At 33.6% G+C, this 26370-nt stretch overlaps 4 protein-coding genes across 4 annotated transcripts in view; 1 reads left to right on the top strand and 3 right to left on the bottom strand.

Moving 5' to 3' along the window:
• The window catches only part of kek2 (kekkon 2), a 597210-nt gene that overhangs the window by 218869 nt on the left and 351971 nt on the right, over positions 1-26370 (top strand). The window lies entirely within an intron of this gene.
• On the bottom strand, positions 113-6466 carry LOC135849346 (esterase FE4-like). The gene is made up of 10 exons (XM_065369734.1): positions 6175-6466; positions 5853-5993; positions 5593-5749; positions 1736-1921; positions 1406-1611; positions 1157-1319; positions 904-1064; positions 659-812; positions 424-556; positions 113-339 (listed from the first exon to the last, which is right to left on the bottom strand). The coding sequence occupies exons 1-10, from the start codon at positions 6307-6309 to the stop codon at positions 177-179; spliced, it is 1599 nt and encodes a 532-aa protein (XP_065225806.1). The 5' UTR covers positions 6310-6466; the 3' UTR covers positions 113-176.
• Positions 10900-18347, bottom strand: LOC135849348 (esterase FE4-like). The gene is made up of 10 exons (XM_065369737.1): positions 17924-18347; positions 17688-17828; positions 17441-17597; positions 13381-13566; positions 13092-13297; positions 12830-12992; positions 12573-12733; positions 12336-12489; positions 11359-11491; positions 10900-11254 (listed from the first exon to the last, which is right to left on the bottom strand). The coding sequence occupies exons 1-10, from the start codon at positions 18056-18058 to the stop codon at positions 11092-11094; spliced, it is 1599 nt and encodes a 532-aa protein (XP_065225809.1). The 5' UTR covers positions 18059-18347; the 3' UTR covers positions 10900-11091.
• On the bottom strand, positions 18515-26002 carry LOC135849347 (esterase FE4-like). Its single transcript, XM_065369736.1, has 10 exons — positions 25459-26002; positions 25239-25379; positions 24990-25146; positions 20091-20276; positions 19797-20002; positions 19558-19720; positions 19285-19445; positions 19038-19191; positions 18822-18954; positions 18515-18744 (listed from the first exon to the last, which is right to left on the bottom strand). The coding sequence occupies exons 1-10, from the start codon at positions 25591-25593 to the stop codon at positions 18582-18584; spliced, it is 1599 nt and encodes a 532-aa protein (XP_065225808.1). The 5' UTR covers positions 25594-26002; the 3' UTR covers positions 18515-18581.

The raw sequence follows: 26370 nt of genomic DNA, 5'->3' as shown, positions 1-26370 counted from the left end.
TGTTGATAAACATACAGTACGTGTAGATACGTGTATAACAAAAGATTCAGATTTGCAGTGATTCGAGAACTAATAATAAGGTACAATCGTACTGAATAAACACGAGAGTATAGTATTTTTACAAGTTTATTTTTTGATGAGTTCATAATGTGCAATAAAAAAAATTTTAAAAAAGATTAAAACAAGTTATAAGACTCGATCACCGGATCCAATAAGTTTCTCAGGTATTGTAATCGTTTCCCATAGACTTTTCCTTCGACTAGGGTCAATTTTCGATCAATTCTTAAGTAACGAGGTTCGCTGGAAGTGGAAGGTTTCCATAAATCTTCGTCAGGAACTCTGTAGTAAAATGAAAAATATTCGGTAATAAATTCCTACGAATGATGAAACAGTCGAGCAGTTGAAATAAAAATTCAAATTTACCCAGTTTTGGCGAAATTTGCCCAAAAAGAGGTCATATTCTGGATCACTTTGAGATCATCGCCAATTAAGGGGAGTGCTTTCGGGAGTACTTTCATTGAAAAAATGTAAGGAAGTTCGTCAGCATGGCAGGCTCCTATGGAAATAATAATTGGATCCAATATTAATAGGTATATTTTAATTTTACAAAATTATATAAGTTTATGAAATAGATATACAGGCACTTGATTTCTCATACCTTTAGCTTTTGGAAAAACACCACCGGCGAACATTTTTTTATAAATGTTTAAATTTCCATCGTAACAAAACTCGTAAACGAACGGAGGATTCGATGATTTCGAAAGTTTTTCGATACTGTCGTAAAGTCGATAGGAAAATAAATCTGTATAAAGCTGAAAATCAAATTAGGTAGGTGTGATTATTCAAAGAGTTTATCTAATTCAGAATTCGAAACTATAAGAAATCAAAGATGTAGGTATTTACGTCGAATAATTCGTCACTGAAGTCTACTTTTTTATAACCGAAATAATATTTCTGAACTTTCTCACTCAAATCGGGTAAATAGGCAGAAGGGATTTGGAAATTGTTTTTCAAAATTATGGAAAAATCGCTTCTTAATTTAGCCATCGTAGTTGGCGATGCCACTGTAGAAAAATTTGAGAAAAATACAAATTAGTAAAACGTATTCTTGATTCATAGTATTAGCAATTGATTTAAATTCGTGTTATAAACCAACATTCGCAAAACAAAATCCCCTCTTTGTTGTTGACTCCATAAATGGTCGGTATTGGATCCGCACTCTCTAAAAGATTTTCAGGTGTGTCAGGCAGGAATGCGCCATCTTTGACAGTTTCAATCGAAGGAACAAATAACCCCGACATTGCTCTACCTGGATGTTTCTAAAAAAATAGAAAGGCCATCGATTAAAAATTTTGTAATAATTTTCTCGTATCTGATGAGGATAAAGGGTACCAAATTTACTGACTTGAATGTGTTCCAGCCTCATCAAGTTGCTGGCTAGAGTCAATTTAGAGGCATCCTGCTTTTTCAGGAAATCCAGCAATTCGTAAACACTTCCTCCGCGAAAGTTGAGCCTTTTTCCGAGTTCTTTAGCTATCGATTCGTAGTCGTGTGATAATACACAGGATACCAATGCAAAACCACTTTGTAGGATCGCTTTGTCAAACAATCCTGAAATTGATTATGAAATGTGAGTTAACAAATCAGATGCACGAGTAGGTACCTAGATACCTACTTATTTACAGTTTTCGTTCAGTAAACATTAAAGAATGCTAAATCTGTGGAATTTCGTTACCTTTGGCAAGAGGAGATATCATGAGGAATTGAACTGAAGACGCTCCAGCACTTTCACCGAAGATGGTTATGTTATCAGCATCTCCTCCGAATTGTGTGATGTTTTCTTTGATCCATTTCAAGGCCAAGACTAGATCTTTCAGGCCAACGTTACCAGGACATTCTGGTATGCCTAGATTTAGGAATCCTGTCCAATTCAAAATCTAATTAGAAGCTGCCAGTAATCGAAAAATTGTGAAGGTCGAGATTCTCGAAAAGTAGCTGACGAGTAGTTTCTAAACTAAATTTTCTGAATTTTCAAACAATTTTATTAATAAAATAGCATTTCGAGTCCATCTGAGCCGAAAATTGCACCTTCCATTTAGAATTGTTTCCATAGGTAGATTTTTTCGCATGTAAGTTCATCAGTCAATGAAATTGAGCTTTTCAATTTCGCTCGACGAACATTAAAAGCAAAGGTTTCCAGAAGAAAACCAATTCTCCATGTGGATGGAAAATTTCATGCTCCACAATCTCGTTTTTCCTCAATTTTTTCATAGAATATTATTGGGTTGGAAGAAATCGCAAGTCAAGTTCAGAAAGTTTATATGTTCGCACACTGATCTTTGGATTTGGCCAATTTTTATCTGTTAATTGTTTTGACCCCTCTCACTTCTCGCGTGATAAAAAAAATAGAACTTTAGCCCTAAAGAAATTAACACACGTTTATTTAAACATTTTAATTTTCTGAATATTCGAATTCAGCTCTCATTTTCATAATGAAAAACGCTACCTATTTAATGTACCTAGATTTGACTTTCTCTCTCCTCGGATGATGAGAAAGTGGCCAAATTTCAAAAATACAATTTGATATTAGTGATTAAGTACTGATTAGACATGTAGAGGAATTATTTTTTTCACACTTTTCACTTGAGGGTGGGGGGATGAGAGGGAGTTATTCAGTGAAATTATGATTTTAGGGATTGCAATTCTTGAAAAATTACCAGAAAATATAAATGTCATTTAATTCCTTAGATTTTTCTCAACTTTTTTCTGGTGGTTCTAGATCGGCTCGGAAATGGTAGCTATCGATAGGAGGGAGAAAAAGGGGGGGACCTCGAAATGTAGAAGACCCTCCTGACTGATGTTTTGAAAAAAATTTACAAGTTTGAGATTTTCAGCTTGTGAAAAAATGCACACTTTCCAAACCTTCAGCTTAAATTCTTGATTCGCTTATTGCCTTTTGTCGAAATTATGACCAAATTAGATTTTGAGCCATCGAAGCTGATTAATAACACCTTCTGAAGCGAATTAAAATTTCTGGAAAAAATCGACTTTTGCTAGAGGTTTCAGATCTGCTTAAGGGTCATTCCACCTCAATTGGACCAAGAAGTGGTAGGGGGTTCGGCGATTTTTTTGAAATTTTTCCTGTAGAAAGACCTACCGAAGGGATGACCAATGGCGCAAATCGCAGCCCTCTAGCCCATTTTTAAAGACAGCCAGGGGGTGTCAAAGTTTTCTGTGAACCAAAAATATCATCCATTTCAGCAGTGGATTACTCGATAATCGCGATACCTACCAAAATGGAACATCTTCCCATAGTTAGGGGTTTTGAAAGGCTTTTTGGCGATATCATAAAAATCAGTGATACCACTTTTTTTCGTACAAAAAATTAGCTCAAAAAGTTTCGAAATGTAGTTTTCACATCGTTCCGACTCTCAAAAATTCTGAAAAAAATATATTATGGGCAACTTTTTATGTTGAAGAACATATTAAAAAATTGGGATGGTAACATGTTGCAAAGTTGAGTTGCAAAATTCAAAGTTTGCAAAAAAATGCGATTTTTTTATTTAAAACATGAAAAAAAGTTTTGATGGGTGAAGTTTACCCATTTGAGCCCTATTTTTACGTATCTGTTGGTTGAAAAAACTCTTTCGCTCAATGAAATGAACTCCTCACAAAAAAATCAAAATTCGAAAAAATTCAAAAAATGGACAAATTTTCATTTTTTTGTTGTGCATTGTAATTTTTATCAACTTTTTCATGAAATACGTCAGAAAGAGGTCAAAATAAGATTTAAACTTTTTTCGATGTTTGAAATTGAAAATTGAATTTTTTCAAATTTTGATTTTTTTCTGAGGAGTTCATTTCATCGAGCGAAAGGGGTTTTTCAACTTTTTCAACAGATACGTAAAAATAGGGGTAGAATGGGTAAACTTCACTTATCAAAACTTTTTTTCATGTTTCAAATTGAAAAATCGCATTTTTTTACAAACTTTAAATTTTTTTAACTCAACTTTGCAACATGTTACCATCCCAATTTTTTAATATGTTGTTCAGCATGAAAAGTTGCCCATAATATATTTTTTTCAGAATTTTTGAGAGTCGGAACGATGTGAAAACTACATTTCGAAACTTTTTGAGCTAATTTTTTGTACAAAAAAAAGTGGCAACACTGATTTTTATGATATCGCCAAAAAGCCTTTCAAAACCCTTAACTATGGGAAGGTGTTCCATTTTGGTAGGTATCGCGGTTATCGAGTAATCCACTGCTGAAATGGATGATATTTTTGGTTCACAGAAAACTTTGACACCCCCTGGCTGTCTTTAAAAATGGGCTAGAGGGCTGCGATTTGCGCCATTGGTCATCCCTTCGGTAGGTCTTTCCACAGGAAAAATTTCAAAAAAATCGCCGAACCCCCTACCACTTTTTGGTCCAATTGACGTGGAATGACCCTTAAGGGAGATCGATTTCAGTACACAAATAAATATTCAAATTTTTATCTCAAGATTGAACCTCTTTTTAAAGAAACGGGTCGAAAGAGCTATGCTCAAGTAATACGCAAGTGTGAGAAATTTTCATACTTTTGAAAAACTTTCAGTCAAAGTTGAAGAATTCGATAGTTTGATACAAAAAAATGTGATTAAATTGTTTCCAATTTATCCACCATAAAAGACATCGAAAAAAAAACAATGTGAAAAAATTGAAGAACAACGAAATCGTGAAACAAAAAATTTCTCAACTCGAATCTCCAAACACATGAATTTTCTCAAAGTCGACTCAGAATCTGAACAAATCATGCCACTTTCTATCGGAAAAAAAGTTCCAATTCGACAACCATATCAAAGGTTTAAAAAAATTGATGTCAAAACCTCTTTCCTCAAAAAACATCAAAAATCTATTTTAACCAATGTCGGAGATATCCAAAAATGAACAAAAAAAAAATCCACGATGAGAAAAAAAATAAGCCATGTTTATGAGTCCGAACGACACAAATCTGCCAACGTTATCAGCACTTATCAATGAACGTACAGATTTCAACAGAACATGAAGACATTTGACAATTCCTCTAACGAGAATAAATTCCTATCTTCAGTGCTTTCGAGTTATACCAACATACTTCAACTTCTGATTCCACTCTGCAATCTTGAAATCCGAGCCAACAAAAAAGATTACCGCATCTGATCAAAATTGAAGGAATGTTTCGTCGTCATTGTTGAAATTGAAAAACGATGATGCACCAAAAACTTTCTCCTAGAAATGTGTTTGAAGAAATTCAAAAATCCGCAGCTTAAATCATTTCAGCAAAGCAATACCTCCAAGCTCGAAACCCCCACAGAGGTCTTCTAAAGAGCTAAATAGGTATTTTCAAACTGAATTGAAATCATCTTCAACTTCACCATCATCTTGAAAAAATACCCAATCTTCTGAAACAACATCTAAAATAACTATTCAACTAATCCACTAAGTGAATCAAGCATGTTCTATCCATCTTTTGAATATTTTCAAACAATGAAAAAAATCATTCACACGCATTAATTGACCCCGAATTAATCAAACAACCATAAAAAAAATTACTGGTAAAATTACAATATTACCCAGTGCATGTAATCTGTAATTCACTGTAACCACGACGACATCTTGCTCGACTAAATAATCAGCAGAGTACCATCTCTCTGAACCAGATCCAAAATGGTAACCACCTCCATGAATGAACACCATGACAGCTTTAGGGGTTCTTATAATACTGGGATCCTTAAAATTTGAAAGAAAAAAATAATCACTTCAATAAATGACCTCTAGAAATAAAAAATTTAAGATAAGTAGTGAAAAAGTTGAAAAATTTTACGAGAAATACCTGAGGTGTATTTATATTGAGATAAAGGCAATCTTCCGATCCATTTATATCACCCCCTACAAATTCGTTCCTTTGAATGCAGATATTTTTTTCGCAAGTCGCGTCCAATATACCTTCCCATTTCTCAGCTAGTTCGGGAGGCTTCACAAAAAAAAATTAAACGAAAATAATTGAAAAAAACTAAAACTAAAATTGGGTCGAGTAATTATAAAATGAAATAAAATTACACGAAAAAAATTGAAAAAAAAACAACCAAAATTAAGTCAAGTAGGTAATTGAAAAATAAAATAAAATAGATAATTAGACGAAAAAAATTACATACCCGAAATCTTAAATCGCCTACAGGTGGTTTACCATATGGTATACCAGAAAAAGTACAAAATCTCTTTCCACTCAACACCGAGGTATTCCTTTTACCTCTGAGTTTACCTTGTTTCACTTCAACTATTAAACTCATTTTTCACAACTTTTCCACAACAGTTATCTAGAAACACTTTAACGTCTTTAAGCGATGAGAACTTCTTTATAGAAAAATCACCAAGCATGAGACACCTCGATTACCCGATTGAGCCTATAATGTCTCTTGCGCGAAATTTTATTCTCGGAATCGAGGTACATTGATACCGTAATTAATTTGGTTTATCATCAGTTTTCACCTCTAATAGAACGGAATATTCCGTTTGGCTTTCCCTCCTTTCCCTTTGAAGTCAATAGCACAGTAAATAAAAGTCGAGAAACGACAAAGTCCAACAGAATTTTCCATTAAATCGAATTTTGATAAGATTTTCAGAAACGCCATCTTTATCAAGATGCAAAAAAGTCCCCTCTGATCTGAGCGTTACTCTATAGGTAGGTGAGACGTCTGAAAATTAAATTTTTTGCATTCATATCTTGTGAAAAATACATTGTAAGAGAAAAATGGTTATTTATAGAATATTATTCTACGTTAAATTTCTCGTCGAAAAGATTCTATGGATTTTTTTTTCAATTCAAAACGTAGGTACCTAATACACTAAGAAATTAAAACTTGAGAAAGGCTTACGTACTTTTAAAATGCATAGAACTTTTTCGATAAGAAATTTAGCTCGGAATAATTTTGTCCAAAACTAAGTTTCCTAAAAAATTTGTTTTTATAATATATGTAATTTCAAAAAATTGAATGTTTTAGAAATCTCATCCCTTCCCTAATAGAAGGCCATGCTCATCTAGGATCATGGGAACTTATACGTAATATTGCCATGGATCAGGACGATATTCCTGACGATCTCATCAGAAATCGTTTGGAATGTGAATTATTTCGGGACTTTATCATTTTTTGGTCTTTATTTATCCACATGGCTAAATTTATTTCAAGGAGGGAACGAGAATGCCGAACGGAACATTCCATTGTATACATAACGAAATATCAAATTATATTCATGGTATCACCCAGTTGACCAAATGCTAGCAAATTTTACGCTAGCACGAATGGTGCCGGAATTTGAGACACTTTTTTTAAAAATGCTAGCAAATCAGTAGTGATTAGGTCGCATTAGCGTAGCAGAATTGAGCACAAACAGCTAGGGTATAGCTAGCATAAAGCTAGCGAAAAGCTAGCATTTTGTTAGCACTTTGCTTGCAATTCTACTACGTAAATGCGACTAAATCGCGACTGATTTGCTAGCATTTTTAAAAAAAGTGTCTCAAATTCCGGCACCATTCGTGCTAGCGTAAAATTTGCTAGCATGGGGCTAGCATTTTGCTAGCGCAGGAAAAGTTTGATTATCAGGAAAATTATTTTTACTAATTAACTTTTAAAAATACTAGGAGGTGTTTTCAATCAGGTCAAGGTAGTTCTCCAATATCCAAAAATAGGCAACTGACCTCCTACGCTAGCTCACCGCTAGCATAGCGCTAGTGAGGTGTGCCAGAGTAAGTAGAGTGGTAGCACTCTTCTTACTATCATACAAAATACTACCTTGAGCTTATATTCAGATTGACTACATACTTTATCTAAGAGTAGCAAAGTATACCATGAGAGAGAACAACGCTAGCAATTTGCTAGCATTAAGCTAGCGCTTGGGTTAGAAGTCTCTTTATTGAAAAATAAAGTTTTTTTTTTTTAAATTGAAAAATTGCCAAAATTTAAAATTTAAAAATGAAATACTTATCAAACAAACTAAAAATAAGAAATTTCAAAAACATTTGAACAACATTTTTAATGAACAAATTATACATTATAAAAAATGAAATAATTACAAGAATGATTTTTCAATAATGGAATATTCTTCAAAATTATTGTTCAAAGTTGAAAAGTAGCCAAAATGGAAAGGAAAAATACCTACCTGTTAACATGAAAAGCATTAACAAATTTGAAATTTTTTAAAAATGAAAATAAAAAAATCATTGAGAAACGAAAAATTACGTATTTAGGTATCTGTTAAAAATATTTAAAAATTCCATTTAAAAAATGAAGATATGGAAGTATTTTTCTGAAAAATGGGTGAAAGAGATTCACTGAAGTTTTTCTGTACTTGCATGAGTAGGCTATGAAGGAAATGCCAGTGAAAAACATGCTAGGAAAAAAATGCCACATACTTGCTCGCATTTTGCTAGAATCTAATTCCATACAGAAAGCTAGCTGAAAAGTGAGGGCAATCAGCTAGCGTTTTTCTATTGCTAGAATGCAAAGTAAAAGCTAGACGAGAGAGACTAGAGATCTGCTCGCATTTTGCTAGCATTAGATTGCTAGATAAATGTAAGCAGATAAATGCAAGCGTATTGCTAGTGTAGAAAAGCAAGCAATTATCCGTTAGTAAAACGCTAGCATTAAGCAAGCACAATTAGTGTGATACAAATGCTAGCTGAAAAAAGCGAGAGAATTGCTAAAGAATTGCTAGAACATAATTTGCCAGAAAAAAAGTGCTAGCAAATTGCTAGCTTTTTGCGAAAGATTTAATGCTAGCTACAAAAAGCTAGAAAAATGCTAGCACTTTCCCAAAACGTCAGTAAAATGCTAGCAATCCGCTAGCACTTGGTCAACTGGGCAGCGTGTTTTGGTTCATTGTACTGAAAAAAAAAGTCGTAGCGGTCTGCCGCTACGTAAGAGCCAAATTTTTGTGCCAGAAACATTGAGGGCTCTTGAACTACTCGCACCCTTGCTTCACCCCTGTGCTTCGCCTGTGTTTGGAGGGGGGAGACTTCGTCCCCCCTGAACCCCCCTCGGGCTTCGCCCAACTCTCTGCTTCCTCCTGCAAAAAGTACGGTAAAAAACCTGTATTGACCCTGAAACCAGTCAAATGGGGTTGGAAGGTTGAAACCGGCAAAAGGGCCTTCGGGTACATCCTCCCATTGTACTGTGGAAAATTTGAACCCTCTGTGTCAATTTGGAGGTGCTGTATTAGGCTCTCCTAAACGTTTAAAACCCCATTTGACCCTGAAAAGGGGTCAAATAGGGTTGGAAGGTGGAAACATGCAAAAGGCACTTCGAGTGCACCCTCTCACTGTACTGTAAAAATTTGGACCCTCATAGGTCAATTTGGAGGAGCTACAGTCTGTCTAAAAAATTGGAAAACGCGTAAAATAGCAAAAAAAATCCACTTTTTTGACCCTGGAGAGAGGTCAAATAGGGTTGGAAGGTTGAAACCTGCGATAAGTATTCATGGGGAATCCTCCCATTGTATTCTGGAAATTTGGACCCCCTACATCGTGAGGGGGTCAAAAATAGGGGTAAAATGTTGGGTTTTTCACCTAAAATGGGGTGGGCATGATCTAGAAAGCTGAAATTTGGATATGTTGATTACAATAGAGATATTGACCAATGATATGATTTTGGACCTTTTTTGTCCATTTGGGGCCATATTATGCCCCTCTAAAAAAATGACCTTTCTCTAATTTTCAACTTTGACCCTTCTCACCTTAGGGGCCAACTCTAACTCTCAAAAGAACCCCATTCCTCAAGTTTGACCTTATTTGATCAATTAGAACAGGTTCCAGGTCATAAAATGTAAAAATCACCATTGTGCTGAAACTTATACACATATCGCACCTAGGGAGTAATAAGGTTACATCTCAAAAAAGTGAAATTTTACAGGAGAGTGATTTTCTTTTTTTTAAAAACTTGATTCATTATTTTTATCAACTTATAATATTAATTGTGAGGAATGAATAGCACCTCATTTTAAAGATCTGGTATCCTACCTTCATTTAGCATAAGAACACTTTGAAAAATAAAATCTTAAAGAGGAAATATTTCAATGTTTGGAAAACAGTCATTAAACTTGATGTGGAGGCAAAAGGAAGCGTCCAAAAAAATTTCACATTAACAAAGTTGTAGAGAATTAAATTTTCAATCGACATAATGTCGTTAGTTTTTTTCTAGAGTGCTTAGTTTTTGAGTTTTTTTCAAAAAACTAAAATTTCATTATATGTGCAAATTCATTTTTCTCAAAAGTGATCAATTTAAAAAAAAATTTCCATTTGGTACAAACCAATAAAAAATACACTCCTTGTGACTATTTCTAACTGACAAAAATTCAAAACAATCAAAACTGTTTGTTAACACTTTGTATGTACGAAATTTGCTCAAAAAAGGAGTTCAATACTTCATTTTTGAAGTTTTTGATTCAACTCTCAATTTTTCATGCGATTTTATTATCAATTTTCTGTTTAATTTTCATAGTTTTCAATTTTATTCCCAGTATTTGATTCTATTCACAAAATTTGCGATACTAATTTCGGTTTTTGATTAATTTTTCATAGTTTTTCATTTTATTTTTCAGTTATTGATTTAATTTTTGAAATAAGTATTCGATTCAATTGCCAATTTTCGCTTTATTATTTCAGCAATTGATAAATTCGACTACTTTTGCTACACCTATTTTTTAAACAAACACATTTGCTCGAAATAAAATAAAATAAAATGAAACTTGAATACATTAGATATCCTCATAATTTATTTCATTCGTACTTTTCGTAATATTTACCGCCAAAAAATTGGATAAAAACGGATCAAAGTGGAATATTTTTCGGTGATAATGGCTAATCTGATCACAAAGATTAACACGAATGACGAATATGAATTTTATTAGTCACCAAGCACGTCGACGTATGTGATCTGTGTACTTTGGGCAGATACACATGCAAAAATAATCAGGTTACAAATGATTCGAGAAGTAAAATTACGCTGATTAAACACGTCGAGAGATGATGTTTCGGTTTATTTTAAACTTTATGAGTAACACAATAATGTGTGACACGATTATAATATCCTATAAGACTCGATCACCGGATCCAATAAATCCTTCAAAAATTCCAATCGTTTTCCATAGACTTTTCCATCGACCAGGGTCAACTCGCGATCGATTCTCAAGTAACGAGGTTCGCTGTAAGTGGACGGTTCCCAAAGATCTTGTTTAGGGGTTCTGTATAGCAGAATGAAAAAGTCAACAAATGCTAAATACCCCATGAAAAAAAGTCAAGTAGGTAGGTAGTTGAAATTAAAGTTGAAATTAAAGTTGAAATTTACCCAGTTTTGGCGAAATTCGCCCATAAAGAAGTCATGTTCTTGATTACTTTGCGGTCATTGCCAATCAAGGGTGGTGAATGTGGTAATATTTTCATTGAAAAAATGTAAGGAAGGTCGTCAGCATGACAGGCTCCTATGAAAATAGGAATTTTATTTTTTTTTATACGAATTGTGCAGATGGGGATTAGATGCTTTTTAAGTCAGATTGTTAAAAAAATGGTAAAATGGATTTTGACCAAATTCAGATGAAAACTTCATGTTAAGTTGGAAATAATTCAGAAGTATTCGAGATTCTACGTCGACCTAGGTCATTGCTCTCAAAATCCAAGACCACTTTTTGGGTTCTACTGAGCGATTGAAAATTTACAAATTGCTCATTTTTGGCTAAATTTGTATTTTGAGAACTTTTTTTCTCGTATTTCGTATTAGTTCATCAAAAATATCCAAAAGTATTATTTCTAAAACTGGAGAAAAGTTTTTATTTGATGTTTTGAAATTAGAAATAATTATCAAAAAATTGGCACAATTCCATTCCAAAATATTTCCCAGTTTTAGAAATGGCATCTTTGAATACTTTGGAATAATCAATGCGAAATATTCAAAAAGAAAAAATTCTCAAAACACGAATTTACCCAAAAATGAGCAATTTGTAAATTTTCAATCACTCAGTAGAACCAAAAAACGTGGTCTTGAATTTTGGAGGTAATGGCTTAGCTCGATGCAGAATCTCAAACAATATCATTTAGAACTAGGTAAGCTATTTTTCCCAAAACAGGTTTGAGGTAGAGGCTTGAGAGAGAAAATCACGATTTCATCGAAAATACCTCCTCTTTTGAGCAAGGAAACCTCCAAAGCTAGAATTTTTTCTGAGTAATTTTGAACCTGAAATGAAGATTTCCACTGAATTGGGTCAAAATCCACCACTTTCTTTTTCACAATCCACCCTAATGCACTTAAAAGCATATGGATTTCCACACCTTTTGGTTCTGGATAAATTCCACCTGCCAGGAATTTCTTAAACAAGTTTAAATTTCCATCGTAACAAAACTCATAGATATAGGGAGGAGTCGATGATTTCGATAAATTTTCGATACTTTCGTGAAATCGATAGCAAAGTAAATCCGTATAAAGCTGAAATTAAAATCAAAATAATTATAACATCGTCCAGAGTTCAGAATATAGGTTCGTAATTGATTGGAAATCTGTGTAGGTACATCAAATAATTCTTCACCCAAGTCTACTTCCTTTTCACCGAAATAATATTTCTTGATTTTATCGCTTAAGTCGGGAACAAGGGCCGGATCAATTTTGAAATTATTACTCAAAATGATGGAAAAATCAGCTTTTAATTTAGCCACCGTATCTGGCGAGGTCACTGCGAAAAATTAATTAAAACGATTAATTAGTATAGGTACCTACGTATTTCCTTGATCTATGGAGTATTATAATTTTATTGATTTCGTAAACAAACATCTGGTAAACAAAATCCCTTCCTTATTCGTGGCGCCACAAATGACTGGTATAGGATGCACATTTTCTAGAAGATTTTCAGGAATGTCAGGCAGCAATGCACCATCTTTGACAGTTTCGACTGAAGGAACAAACAGCCCTGCCCCAGCCCTGCCTGGGTATTTCTAAAAATCAAGAATTCAAATCAACGATCAATTCAGAATTCCAGATCTAATTATTTCATAAGGTATTCAATTAAGGTAGAGGGTATCAAGTTTACTAACACGTAAGAATTCAAGTCTCATTGAATCACAAGCTCGAGTCAATTCGGAGGCATCCTGTTTTTTCAGGAAATCCAGTAATTCGTGCACACTTCCTCCGGGAAAATCGAGTTTTTCGCCCAGTTCTTTAGCTAATGATTGGTGGTTGTATGAAAACGTACAGGCTACCATTGCAGAACCACTTTGTAGGATCGCTTTGTCGAATAATCCTGAGAGTTGGTTAATAATCAGAGCCATTTTCAAATTAATTGATGAAATAAACAATACGAAATTTGCAGGGGAATTATATTACCTTTGGTGTGAGGAGATAACATAAGAAAATGAACTGAACACGCGCCAGCACTTGTACCGAAAACAGTTATGTTATTAGCATCTCCTCCGAACTGTGTGATGTTTTCTTTGACCCATTTCAAAGCCAAGACTTGATCTTTCAAGGCAACGTTACCAGGACATTCTGGTATGTCTAGATTTAGAAATCCTATACAGCACAACACAAAATACTTACAATTAGAAGCTCTTGATTGCTACCACAATAGCATGATTCAAAACATTTTAGAGCTTAAGGTGCTTAAAGGGGTCTGATGAATAGTTTTTATTGAATTTAAATTTTCTAACAAATTCACCAAGAAAATATTGTAGCAGGTCTGTACATTTCGAGTAGAATATCTTGCCTCATTTCAAATAATCCTTTTTAAAATAAATTTAAAAAATTCAACTTCTTCAAAACGTTTTCTATTTCTATTGAGGCGTGACGAAGTGATGTGTGATGGGAATTTTCCCAACTTTTTCCGCCAGATTTTCCCGAATTTTCAATCCAGACCTCTCTCCCCTTCCAGTATTTTCATACTAATTAGCCAAATGTGACCCGAACAAATGTTGGAAGGGGGGAGGAGAAGAAACAAAAATGTTACCTAAATATTTTAAAATGTTCAAAAACGATGCTTTCATATGTACTTGACAATAATTTTGAATTGTTTCTATTGCAAGGTTGGTACTGAAATTCAAAATTCGCAATTTTTTTCGAGTTTTTTGGTAGTCTTTTAGCCTTTGATAATAAAATTCAAAAAAAAAGAGCAGAACATTTTCGATTTTGCCCGAACAAAGCAAAGGCGAAAGCTTCAAAAAATTTATAATCTATGAGGTACAAAAAAATATATTTCAAAGAAGTTCCAACGTCAACATTTTGTGTTTTTTGAGATTTTTGAATGAAATTTTGCATCTTTTTTGCATCTGTAGGTACCTCTTAGGAATTAAGTACATATTGAAATTGGAGTACACAATCAATTTTGGATTTCCAACTCTGTTTGGTAAATTTTTATGGAAATTTCGAGCATTGAAATATCTGCTGGAGACTCCAGAAATTTCCAAAAAGTCGCTGGATGCTCCGAAACGACTTAAAATGTACGTACAGTCGACTCCCTATAGCGTATTGAAATTAGTTTACAGAATACATTTTAGCTTTCTAACTGTTTTTAATGAAATTTTATGGAAATTTCAAGTTTCAAAATCTACTGGAGGCTCCAAGAATTTTCAAAAAGTCGCTGGTGGCCACAAAATGACTCAAACCCACCAGCAGTTGACTTAATAGCGTGTTCAAATTGGATTGCAGCGGGAATTTCCGCATTCCAACTTCATTTGATGAAATTTTGTGGAAATTTCAAGTTTTAAAAATGTTCTGGAGGCTCCAGAACTGCTCAAAACGGGTTGAAATTGTTTCCAATCGATTTGGCAGGTCGAAAATAAGGTAATGTCCCAAATTTCAGTTTTATAGCTCAATTTGGTAAAATTTTGATTTTTTTTCTCATTTTTGGCCTAAATTTGATTTTCAAAAATTCACCAAAAATCGAAAAATATATTTCAACCGAACTGGTCATGCTTATAGGAAATTTGACGTAGAATAATTTTAGTTCAATCACTTTTTTCCCTCCGACCCTTGATTTCGGCGATATAGCCGAAAAACGTAGATTGACAAAGGTTAATGACCTTTTGCGGGGGTAGCAGACAAGTTGCAGTGTGCAACTTTGATCAAAATATTTTTGAGTCTACCGTGAATCGAGTTCACGTTTTAAATTGCCGATTTTCATTTTTTAAAACAATTTTCATAAAATTGACAACTTTACCCCCTCCTCAGTAAGGGCGAAATCGCCATTTTGGGAAAAGCTGGACTGGTCATTCTGATAGGAAATTTAGCGTAGAACAATTTTTGTTCGAACATTTTTCCTCTCGGGCCCTTCATTTTGGCGATACAGCCGAAAAACCTGTATCGGTAAAGGTTAATGACCTCTTGCAGTGGTAGCCGGCAAGTTGGGGGGTGCAACTTTTGATGGGTTGTTTTAGAGACCAATCTGAACAAATAATGTGAAATTCAGCTTGCCCCCAATTTTTTCGAGGTTCGACTAAAAATTTTGCTAGAATGACTGGACTAAAATTTCTGAAGTTAATTTTTCATTCTAGAAATTTGTTGAAAAATGCACACAAGAATTCAAATCTGCCCTAGCGAAGCGAGAGCAAAACCTTTGAAAAAATTGATGCAAAAAGTTGATTTTCATACCTTCAACGTTTAAAAATTTTAACAATATTATAAGGTTTCGGGAAATTATAATAATTTAAAAAAAAAAAAAGGAATAAAGACCCGAGCGAAACGAGGGCAAACACTTCGAAACTTAATAATTTTTCAAAAGTAAAATAACCTTATTTTCGATGTGAGAAGTCAATTTTTCAACGCTTTAACTTTGGTCAGAGAAAAAAAAAGGAAAACGGTTTAGCCCAAGCCAAGCGACGGCGAAAGCTGTGAAAATTGATAATATTCTAAACATAAAACATCATTATCCTTGAATTTTTGATAAACCAAAAAGCTGGTTTTCATGGCTTTAACATTTTCAGTTTTCAGGAAATTATAATATATTTAAAAATATATAATTGTGGTACGTCCGAGCAAGAGAAGACAAAAGCTCTCAATAATTCACAATTTTTATATTATTCAAAAACTATCAATTTTGGAAAGAATTATAAATTATTTTTTCCGAATTTTTGGGCTGAAAAGTGGGCATTTTTCGATAGGTATTTCAGCAGAACTGCATAAGTTGGGAATTTATGGCAGTTTTGACAAAAATGCATTAGAGAGACTTTTTTTTTTTTTTTTGGAAAATTTCAAGTAAAACAACATTATTTTTGATGCGAGAAGTAAATTTTTCTATTTAAAACTTTGGTAGGAGAAAAAAAGAAAAATGATCTGGCCCGAGCGAAACGAGAAAAATTTTGAAAATTTTCAAATCAAGAAGTAAAAATCCACGATTTTTGGTAATTCTTTGATTTTCCCTGCTCACACGAAATTTTTTCCCAAATGTCCCAAATTTCCAAATCTTTTCCAACTCATCCGATTTTTCACAACTTTTCGGCTAAATTTTCATATGGGGGGGGGGGGGGGAGAAAGAGGCAAGACAGCTTTCCACAAAGAAATTTGGTAAAATTCTGATTTTCTTTCTCATTTTTGACTCAAAGATAGTGAGAAATTCACCAAAACTCGAAAAATGAGTACTTTAGAGTCAAACCCAGAATTCTCCACTTTTCACCATTTTGAGAAAAACGCAAAAAACTGATGAAAGGTGGGAATCAGTAGTAGCAGGTTTCTGATCTCGCCTATATATAGTGCTTCGGGTAACAATCGAATTCACAAAAAAAAAATTTTTTCAAGTCTTTCCATAGCAGTAATTCACGATACCATTTTGGAGAATTCTGGTTTTGACTCCAAGTCTGTAAAAAATATCGAAAATACACGAAAATGCATGATAAAATGAGGGATAATTCTAGATTCAAGTCTGTTGAAAGTATCTCAAGGTTGTTTATAGTCGACTAGAATGAAAAAAAAATTTTTTTTGAAGTATTTTTTTCAAAGTTTGACTCGAACCCGGTACTTTGGACCCCCTAACCATCATGGTATCGAATGGGGTAAAATGTTGAATGGCAATTTATGCGTACCTACTAACTGTACCCAAAACGACCATAATCTCATTTTTGAAAATTTTGGACATTTTTCGGAATTTGACACTGACCTGGTACTTTGGACCCCCCTGACTGCGTCATTGTGTCAGATAGGTAAAAACGGAGAATGGCAATCGATGCGTACCTACTAACTGTACCCAAAACGATCATAACCTCATTTTTGAAAAATTTGGAGAATTCTGGGTTTGACTCTAAGGTACTCAAATGTGCTTTAGCACCTAAAATTCTGATTGGTAATGTATTTTTGCAAGATTTTTCGATTTAGCTTTGTCTGATTCAAAGTTTTTTCTGCCAGTTGGGATACCTCCCATGCAAAGAGAGTCAGCTAATTACTCTTAAAATGATCATACCCAGCACATGTAATCTGTAATTCAATGTAACAACGATGACATCTTGCTCAACCAAATAATCAGCCGAATGCCACAATTCTGAACCAGATCCCCAAACGTAGCCGCCTCCATGAATATATACCATGACAGCTTTGGGAGTTTCAATCGCATTAGGATCCTTAATTCAAAAGAGGAAAAGAAAGAAACCATTTCAACGAATAATCGGGCATAAGATTTGAAATTTTTACTATGAAGTATGAATATCTACCTCAGGAGTATTTACGTTGAGATAAAGACAATCTTCGGATCCGCTTATAACACCCCCTAGAATTTCATCCCTTTGAATGCAGATATCTTTTTCGCAAGTCGCGTCGAATATACCTTCCCATTTCTCTGCTGGTTCGGGAGGCTTTTAAGCAGAAAAAAATTAATAAAAATTACACTAAAAATTTTTTAAAAAATAATTGAAATATATCTAACTGAATGAAGTATATAATCTCATACCCGAAATCGTAAATCGCCAACAGGTGGTTTAGCATACGGTATACCAGAAAAAGTACAAAATTTCTTCCCACTTAACGCCGAAGTATTCTCTTTTCCTTCGAGTTTACCCTGTTTCACTTCAACTATTATGCTCATTTTTTCAACTTTTTCACCGCGAAAACACAATAAAATGAAATAGTTTAAAGTCTTCAACTGACGAGAAAGTCTAGGTGAAAAAATTATCAAATACCAAACACCTCGATTATATACCAAGACTAGAACCGATAATATGTATCTTATCACAAGTTTTTTTTCGAGGTTTACAAGTTAATGATTCAGACCAGGTGGTTTGAACCACAACAATACACGAAACAACTATACTTTTTGTATATCGTAGAAAATTCTAAATTAGATATAGGAAAAAATTGGAAAATTCGTTCAAGTCTGAAACTTAATTACTTATTCCTTATTTTATACTTTTTGATTGAGTAAAAAAAAAATAATAGCGATACGAGAAGAAAAGACCAAAATATCCCTATTTTATAGTACCTATTTAATAATTTCTGGTATGAAAACAAGATCACGTGACATATTAAAGAAGAAACACGTGTACTCATTAAAGATAATGTTTTAGTTTATTTTAAGCTTGATGAGTATATCTAAAATAAGCACGATAAGATTAGAATATGCTATGAGACTGGATCACCGGATCCAATAAATCTCTCAAAAACTGCAATCGTTTCCCATAGACTTTTCCTTCAACTAAGGTCAACTCGCGATCAATTCTTAAGTAACGAGGTTCACTGGAGGTGGAAGGTTTCCATAAATCTTGTTTAGGATTCCTGTAGCAGAATAAGATAGTCAATAATAAAACCTACATAAAAATCTAATCCAATAAAATATAATAACTCAAATTTACCCATTTTTGGCAAAATTTGCCCAAAGAGAGGTCATATTCTGGATCACTTTGAGGTCATCTCCAACTAAAGGTGGCGCATTCGGGAGTACTTTCAGTGAAAAAATGTAAGGAATTTCATCAGCGTGGCAGGCTCCTATTACAATAGAAATTCGATTCAAAATCAACAAGTAGCTGTATATTTTATTCGAATAATGTAGAAATCTGCGTTTTTCGTACCTTTAGCTTCAGGATAAACACCAGCTGCGATAAATTTTTTATACACGTTTAAATTACCATCGTAACAAAACTCGTAAACGAACGGAGGAGTCGATGATTTCGTAAGATTTTCAATACTGTCGTAAAATCGATAGAAAAACAAATCCGTGTAAAGCTGGAAGAATTAACATCGAACATAGGTAATTATTCGTCGACCTAATTAAGAATTCAAAACCGTAACTAATTAAGAAAATAGGTAGGTATTTACATCAAAAACTTCTTCACCGAAATCTACTTCCTTATCGCCGAAATAATACTTCTTGATTTTATCACCTAGATCTGATACAAGGGCAGGATGGATTTTGAAATTATTTCTCAAAATGATAGAAAAATCGGTTTTTAATTTATCCACCGTATCTGTCGAGGTCACTGTATAGGACAAAATTTATGAAAACAACTAATTAGTCTATAGGTGTATACTGTATACGTATTTCCTTGATCTATGGTATATAATTTGATTATAATAATTTCGTAAACAAACGTTTGCAAAATAAGATCCCTTCCTTGTTAGTGACGCCATAAATGATTGGTATTGGATCGACGTTTTCTAAAAGCTTCTCTGGTATGTCAGGAAGGAAGGCTCCATCTTTGAGAGTTTCCACCGAAGGAGCAAATGGAACCGCACTCGCTCTGCCTGGATGTCTCTGAAAAAACAGACACGATTTTGGAATGATTTTCCAACAATGGAGGTAGAGAGATTGGATCAAGAAGTTTACTGACATCAACGAGTTCAAGTCTCATTAAGTAACTGGCTCGAGTCAATTCGGAGGCATCCTGCTTTTTCAAGAAATCTAGTAATTCGTGTACACTTCCTCCGGGAAAATTGAGTTTTTGGCCGAGTTCTTGAGCTATTGATTCGTAATCGTATGATAATGCCCAGGGTGCCAATGCAGAACCACTTTGTACGATCGCTTTGTGGAATAATCCTTGAGATTGATTGCGAAATATGTGAGTTTAAGAATCAGAAAATATATAGAAAACTTCGGCTAACGAGTAAATTGAGATTAAAGTTACCTTTGGTGAGAGGAGATAACATGAGGAAATGAACTGAAGATGCTCCGGCACTTTCACCGAACAGGGTAACATTATTGGCATCTCCTCCGAACTGTGCTATGTTTTCTTTGACCCATTTCAAGGCCAGGGCTTGATCTCTCAGGCCAGCATTTCCAGGACATTCTGGTATGCCTAGGTTTAGAAATCCTATCCGATACAAAGTACGATTAGAACAAGCTATTATTGGAGATTACTTCTGTACAAATATCATGGTTTGAAATGAAAATAGCAGTCAACAGTTTTCATCCTTTTATAATAATTTCAAATCAGACGTCTTTTTTTATAGCTTTTGAACTTCGTTTATCTCTTTATTTTTTTTTCGACCTTAATAAAAATTTATAGTTTTTTAGACGCATAGTGTTTTTTTTTCACTGGAGGTTCAGTTCGAGTTGGGCAATGGGCATATAGGTTGTTTTTAATGACTTTCAAATTAAGTAAGCTTTTCATTAACGAGTTAAATTAAGAATTTAAATTCGTTCAATGTTTGTATTCTGAATCGCTTGATAATAGAATAAGTTATTCATATATTATTTACCAAAATACTCATTTTTAGATAACGTTATTTGCTTCAATTTTGCGAGAGAATACTTATTTGAATTAGATTGATTTCGATGGCAATCAAATGAGAGAACATTTGAGAGTCATTATTGGCATTTTTACGAGTACAAACCTTGAAATAATGATCTTAAGGTCATTGTAAATTACACAATTTCATGAAATTTTTTTTCTGATTTTTTCAACTCAAAATTATTTGAATTCCTGGGAAAAATTGGTGGTCTACGAATAAAATAAAGAGAAACGAAACCGTAAAGCAGAAAAAACTGCTCAACATTAGTCTTTCAGAGGAGGAAGGGAGGGGGATAACAAAAGGTTTATCTAGTACTTATGTTTTTGAAAATCGTGAACATAAATAAATAAGTCAGGTAGGATCCTACCATGCATAATGCTTTCATTTGGTGCCCATTCTGAGATTAGAATAGATCAGACCGAAAGAAATAAGCCTTCAAAAAATATGCAAGTTGGCATATTTCATAATTTTAACTAGATAATTGAAGACGTCATAGCAAAAAGGACATATGTGTGAAAGTTGTATTTTGAGAAAAAACTGTTTGAAAGTTTGAGTGCTTGTGAAGTTTGGAAATGTGCATATTTGAACACGGTGACGATTTTATCTTATTTTCCCACTATCTAACTATATGAAATGCTATGCACCATCAGTCTGGAGGAAACTGTGTGTTAGCGGTAAGCGCTCAAACATTTCGAATTATATGTCCTTTTTAAAACGAAAAATTGGCCAATTTTTTTTTGATTTAAAAATGTTTTTGAGCAAATTTTTGAATTTAAACCAGGTAAATAATGGTTGATAACACAAAATCGACCATGAGTAACCCATTATCTCTGAAAAAAGGTCGCTATGTTAAGTAAAAAAAAAAACAAAAAAGACAAGTTTTTTTGGCCAATTTTTTTTATTGATTTAAAAATGTTTTTGAGCAAATTTTTGGATTTAAACTAGGTAAATAATGGTTGACAACACAAAATCGACCATGAGTAACCCATTATCCCTGAAAAAATAAATTTTTAATCGACTTCGCAGTTTTAAAATGGCGATATCTCACTGGTTTTTCGACTTTGTGAAGTGGGGGAGGTCTCATATGGTAGAGGAAGGTCTGAAGAATAACAATATGGATTCGTCTCAAAAAGGACATATGTGTCATATATACCCCTTTTTGTTATGACGTCTTCAATTATTTTTAGCACACTAACTAGACGAAGGAAGCAGTGGGGTACAAGAAAAGAGATCAGATCGAAAAAATAAGATCATGATTACAAAATTATTATTTTTGGAACCCTTGAAAATAGAAAATAAAATAACAGAATCTTGATTTTTTTTAAATAATTTTTTTTTGCATTTACCTATGCTCTTATTACATACTCATGTAAAATTTTTAATATGATTCATATCATAATTAGGTATTCAATTTTTTACCCATTTTTTCACTTTTCAAAGAAGGAGTCAAAAAAGTCAAGAAATTGAAATTTTTTTTGTTTTTACAGTCTAATTTTGGGATTTGGTCCTTTTTTTTTCAAAAAAGCACCATTTAATAGTGGGTCATTCGACGTCAATTGGACCAAGAAGTGGTAGGGGGGTTTGGCGATTTTTTTTGAAGTTTTCCCTGAGGAAAGACCATCCGAAGGGATGACCAATGGCGCAAATCGCAGCCTTCTAGCCCATTTATAACGGCAGCCAGGGGGTGTCAAAGTTTTCGGTGAACCTAAAATATCATCCATTTTAGCAGTGGATTACTCGATAACCGCGGTATCTACCAAAATGGAACATTTTTCCATACTTAAGGGTTTTGAAAGGCTTTTTGATGATATCTTAAAAATAAGTGTTGCCACTTTTTTTCATACAAAAAATTAGCGCAAAAAGTTTCGAAAAGTAGTTTTCATATCGTTCCGACTCTCAAAAATTCTGAAAAAAATATATTACGGACAACTTTTCATGCTGAACAACATATTAAAAAATTGGGATGGTAACATGTTGCAAAGTTGATTTTAAAAAATTCAAAGTTTTCGAAAAAATGCGATTTTTTAATTTAAAGCATGAAAAGAACTCCTAACAAAAAATCAAAATTCGAAAAGATTTAAAAAATGTACGAATTTTTATTTTTTTGTTGTGAGTGTAATTTTTATCAACTTTTTCATGAAATACGTAAGAAAGAGGTCAAAATAAGACAACTGAATAAATTTAAACTTTTTTTGATGTATGAAATTGAAAATTGAATTTTTTCGAGTTTTGATTTCTTTGTGAGGAGTCTATTTCATCGAGTGAAGGGGCTTTTTTCAGATTTTTCAACAGATACGTAAAAATAAGGGTCAAAGTGGCCAACTTCACCTACTAAAATTTTTTTTCATGTTTTAAATCAAAAAATCGATTTTTTTCGCAAACTTCAAATTTTTTAAAATTAGCTTTGCAACATGTTAACATCCCGATTTTTTACTACGTTTTTTAGCATGAAAAGTTCTCCGTAATATATTTTTTTCAGAATTTTTGAGAGTCGGAACAATATGAAAACTACGTTTTGAATCTTTTTGAGCTAATTTTCTGTACACAAAAAAGTGGCAACACTAATTTTTATGATATCACCAAAAAGCCTTTCAAAACCCCTAAAAATGGGAAAATGTTCCATTTTGTTAGGTACCACGGTTATCGAGTAATCCACCGTTGAAATGGATGATATTATTTAGTTTCACTGAAAACGTTGACACCCCCTGGCTGCCGTTAAAAATGGGCTAGAGGGCTGCGATTTGCGCCATATGGTCATCCCTTCGGAAGGTCTTTCCACAGGAAAAATTTCAAAAAAATCGCCGAACCCCCCCCTACCACTTCTTGGTCCAGTTGACGTGGAATGACCCTTGTATGACTCCTCCTTCCTCCTGAATAAAGCAGGTAAAAGTTTACCTTGAGCTTTCTTAATTTTGGAAAATCTGTTGTGTTTTTTTTTTTTTGAAAATAATTTGGATGAATAATATACGAATTACGGAGTTATTTTGGAAAATTTTGACGCAGAAATTCAAAATTGAAAAAAAATACTGACTTTCACTTCTACAGTACTTCTTTGATTTTTTTTTAATTTCGAGGGCCTCCATAATAAGACCAACTGGGGGGAGGGTAGGGTAGATTTTGAAAAGAAACTTAGTTCTTCAGGTTAATAATTCAGAAAGACATTGATATTTTTTTTAAAATCTCGATTTTATTTGATTCTTTGAATTTTTCTCAACTTAAAAGACCTCTCCATGTATAAATAGACTCAACATATCAGGGAGGCTAGAAGGAGGGATATGCAGAAAAGAGTTTGATCAGAAATAATAGTTTCAAAAAAAAAGTTTAAAGGCTTAAAAAAATGTATTTCAACCCTGGGAATAAGCTTATTGTTTGACCAGAAATGAAAAAATTTTTAATTTTTTTACAAACTTCAATTTTCTATTTCTTTTGTTTTTAATTTTCATTAATTTTGGAGCATTCCCATACAAGAAGACCAACATTATCTGGGGAGGGGAACCAGGGAAACTTTTTTCATGAGAAGAGCCGAGAGGGAGGGGGGGTTCAACATTTATTTGAAGGCCTCAATTTTCATTTTTTAGCAATTTATTTTCAAAAATAATATTTTAAGACTTGAATTTTTCAGTTTAAAAAAATGTTTCACCTCTGAAATGTCACTTTTGACCAGGACTGAAAAAGTTTCAATTTTGTGTTAAAAGATTTCAATCATCATTATTGAAATTTGGGCCAACCTGGGGGGGGGGGTAGAGGCTTCAATCAACGGAAATGGCATTGGGGTGATGGGAGAGAATTTTTTTCTTGACATGGGGTTATTGGAAATGGTTCTGACCAACTTGTAAAATTCGAATTTTGTCATTTTTCATGGGGACGGGGAGAAGGGACTCCATACGAGGGGGACAACTCAAAATTTGTACTAAAATTCAACTTTGTTTTCCTCTTCTTCTTTTTGAAAAAAAAAACTTTTCAGAGGATTTTTTGATTGAGACGATTTTTCAGCGAATTTGAGGGAAAACCACCACAGAAATTTTTTTTTCAAATTTAAGGAATCCAACAACTTCAGGGAGTAAGAGCAAAAAAAAGAGAGAAAATTCAAAATATAAGTCATCTGCGTGAGGGTGTGAATAGGAGGAGGCGGGGGCGAATAAATAAAAAACTGGGTCAAATTCTTTCTTTCCTTCCTTTTGACTCAGTTTCAACTACCAAAAAGATAATTTCCGCTCATTAATTCACTCTGTATACGTAATTCAGACTACAACGTAAAAAAAATTGTGTAAGTACTCGTGAAATTATCATACCGAGTGCATGTAGTCTGTAATTCAATGTAACCACAATGACATCTTGTTCGATCAAATAATCAGCCGAATACCATCTCTCTGAACCAGATCCAAAAAAGTAAGCACCTCCGTGAATAAAAACCATGACAGCTTTAGGGGTTTTTATAGTGCTAGGATCCTTAATTTAAAAAAGAAAAATAATTTTAATAAATGAATTCAAAAATTAAGGTCAACCTTTAATAAGATGAGAAAAATTTTCATGCGAAATACCTCCGGAGTATTTATATTGAGAAAAAGGCAATCTTCGGATCCGTTAATATCACCCCCTAAAAATTCATCCTTTTGCATGCAGATCTCTTTTTCGTAAGTTGCGTCGAATATGCCTTCCCATTTCTCAGCTGGTTCTGGAGGCTTTACAAAAAAAAAAAAATCATAGAGTAAAAAAAATAATAAAAATTGAAAATATTTTTAATAATTAAAAAAAACTTACTCGAAATCGTAAATCGCAGACAGGTGGTTTACCATAAGGTATACCCGAAAAAGTATAATATTTTTTACCACTCAACGACGAAGTGTTGTGTTTTCCTTTAAGTTTACCTTGTTTCACCTCAACTATTAGAGACATTTTTTTTTTCAACTTTTCCGAAACAATACACCACGAAACGAAAAACACGAAAGTCTTTGTGAAAAAAAAATAGGTAATCAACCGCAAACCTTTCGATTACCTGCGTGAACCAGGAATAATATGTAAGTTATACGTTATCAGCAAGTTTAACTTATCGCGTTATATAACGAAACGATATGCGATGGTTTAAAACACAACTATACTTATGGCACACGAAAAAGCGGTCAACATTCGGCATAAGTTAACAAACAAATGAGAATGATTTAACCGCACTTGAGTTGAGGTCTGTGTTGTGTCGACGAGATATGAGTGGGCTATTGGTTCTTATATTACATACTTTGTTTTAATTTATCTGATGTATACGCATTCCACAAAGTACAATCAAATTAACCGAACATGGCCAATTAATAATTTGATATCTCGTTAGTTTTCACCTCTACTCCTCAATATACTCGTACATCAATATATATATCGCCGAATGTTACTTACTTACTTACTTACTGGGTGATAGAAATTATTAGAGAAACTATGATAGCTAGAAAGCTCAAACTTGGGGTGTGGAAAGGTGTGGATAACAGGTTGTCAGGAAAAATCTAAAAACTTTGAAAAGTTAATTAGGAAAGCTTCTAGAGCGAGTTGAAAGTTGAGAACTTATACAGCCGAATCCAGTAAAACGACGTTTTGGAACGTTTAGGGATGTTCAACATGTCATCATGCACTAAAACCGGTTTGGTTGGCGAGTATTCTGTGGCTCTTTCGCGAATACCTGACTGTGGT

This window comes from Planococcus citri, chromosome 5, assembly GCF_950023065.1.
Source record: "Planococcus citri chromosome 5, ihPlaCitr1.1, whole genome shotgun sequence".
NCBI classification, from domain to species: domain Eukaryota; kingdom Metazoa; phylum Arthropoda; class Insecta; order Hemiptera; family Pseudococcidae; genus Planococcus; species Planococcus citri.
Note: the sequence above shows the minus strand (reverse complement) of the source record. Positions and strands in the feature narration are given on the sequence as shown.

Coding starts and splice junctions, on each gene's coding strand:
- LOC135849346 (XM_065369734.1), bottom strand. CDS start 6,309: ATGAGTTTAATAGTTGAAGTGAAACAAGGTAAACTCAGAGGTAAAAGG. Junction 5,994..6,174: donor TAGGCGATTTAAGATTTCGG/GTATGTAATTTT, acceptor TTTTTTGTGAAG/CCTCCCGAACTAGCTGAGAA. Junction 813..903: donor TCAGTGACGAATTATTCGAC/GTAAATACCTAC, acceptor TTTGATTTTCAG/CTTTATACAGATTTATTTTC.
- LOC135849348 (XM_065369737.1), bottom strand. CDS start 18,058: ATGAGCATAATAGTTGAAGTGAAACAGGGTAAACTCGAAGGAAAAGAG. Junction 17,829..17,923: donor TTGGCGATTTACGATTTCGG/GTATGAGATTAT, acceptor TCTGCTTAAAAG/CCTCCCGAACCAGCAGAGAA. Junction 12,734..12,829: donor AGGGATTTTGTTTACCAGAT/GTTTGTTTACGA, acceptor AATTTTTCGCAG/TGACCTCGCCAGATACGGTG.
- LOC135849347 (XM_065369736.1), bottom strand. CDS start 25,593: ATGTCTCTAATAGTTGAGGTGAAACAAGGTAAACTTAAAGGAAAACAC. Junction 20,277..24,989: donor TTACAGACTACATGCACTCG/GTATGATAATTT, acceptor TGTATCGGATAG/GATTTCTAAACCTAGGCATA. Junction 18,745..18,821: donor GCAAATTTTGCCAAAAATGG/GTAAATTTGAGT, acceptor ATTCTGCTACAG/GAATCCTAAACAAGATTTAT.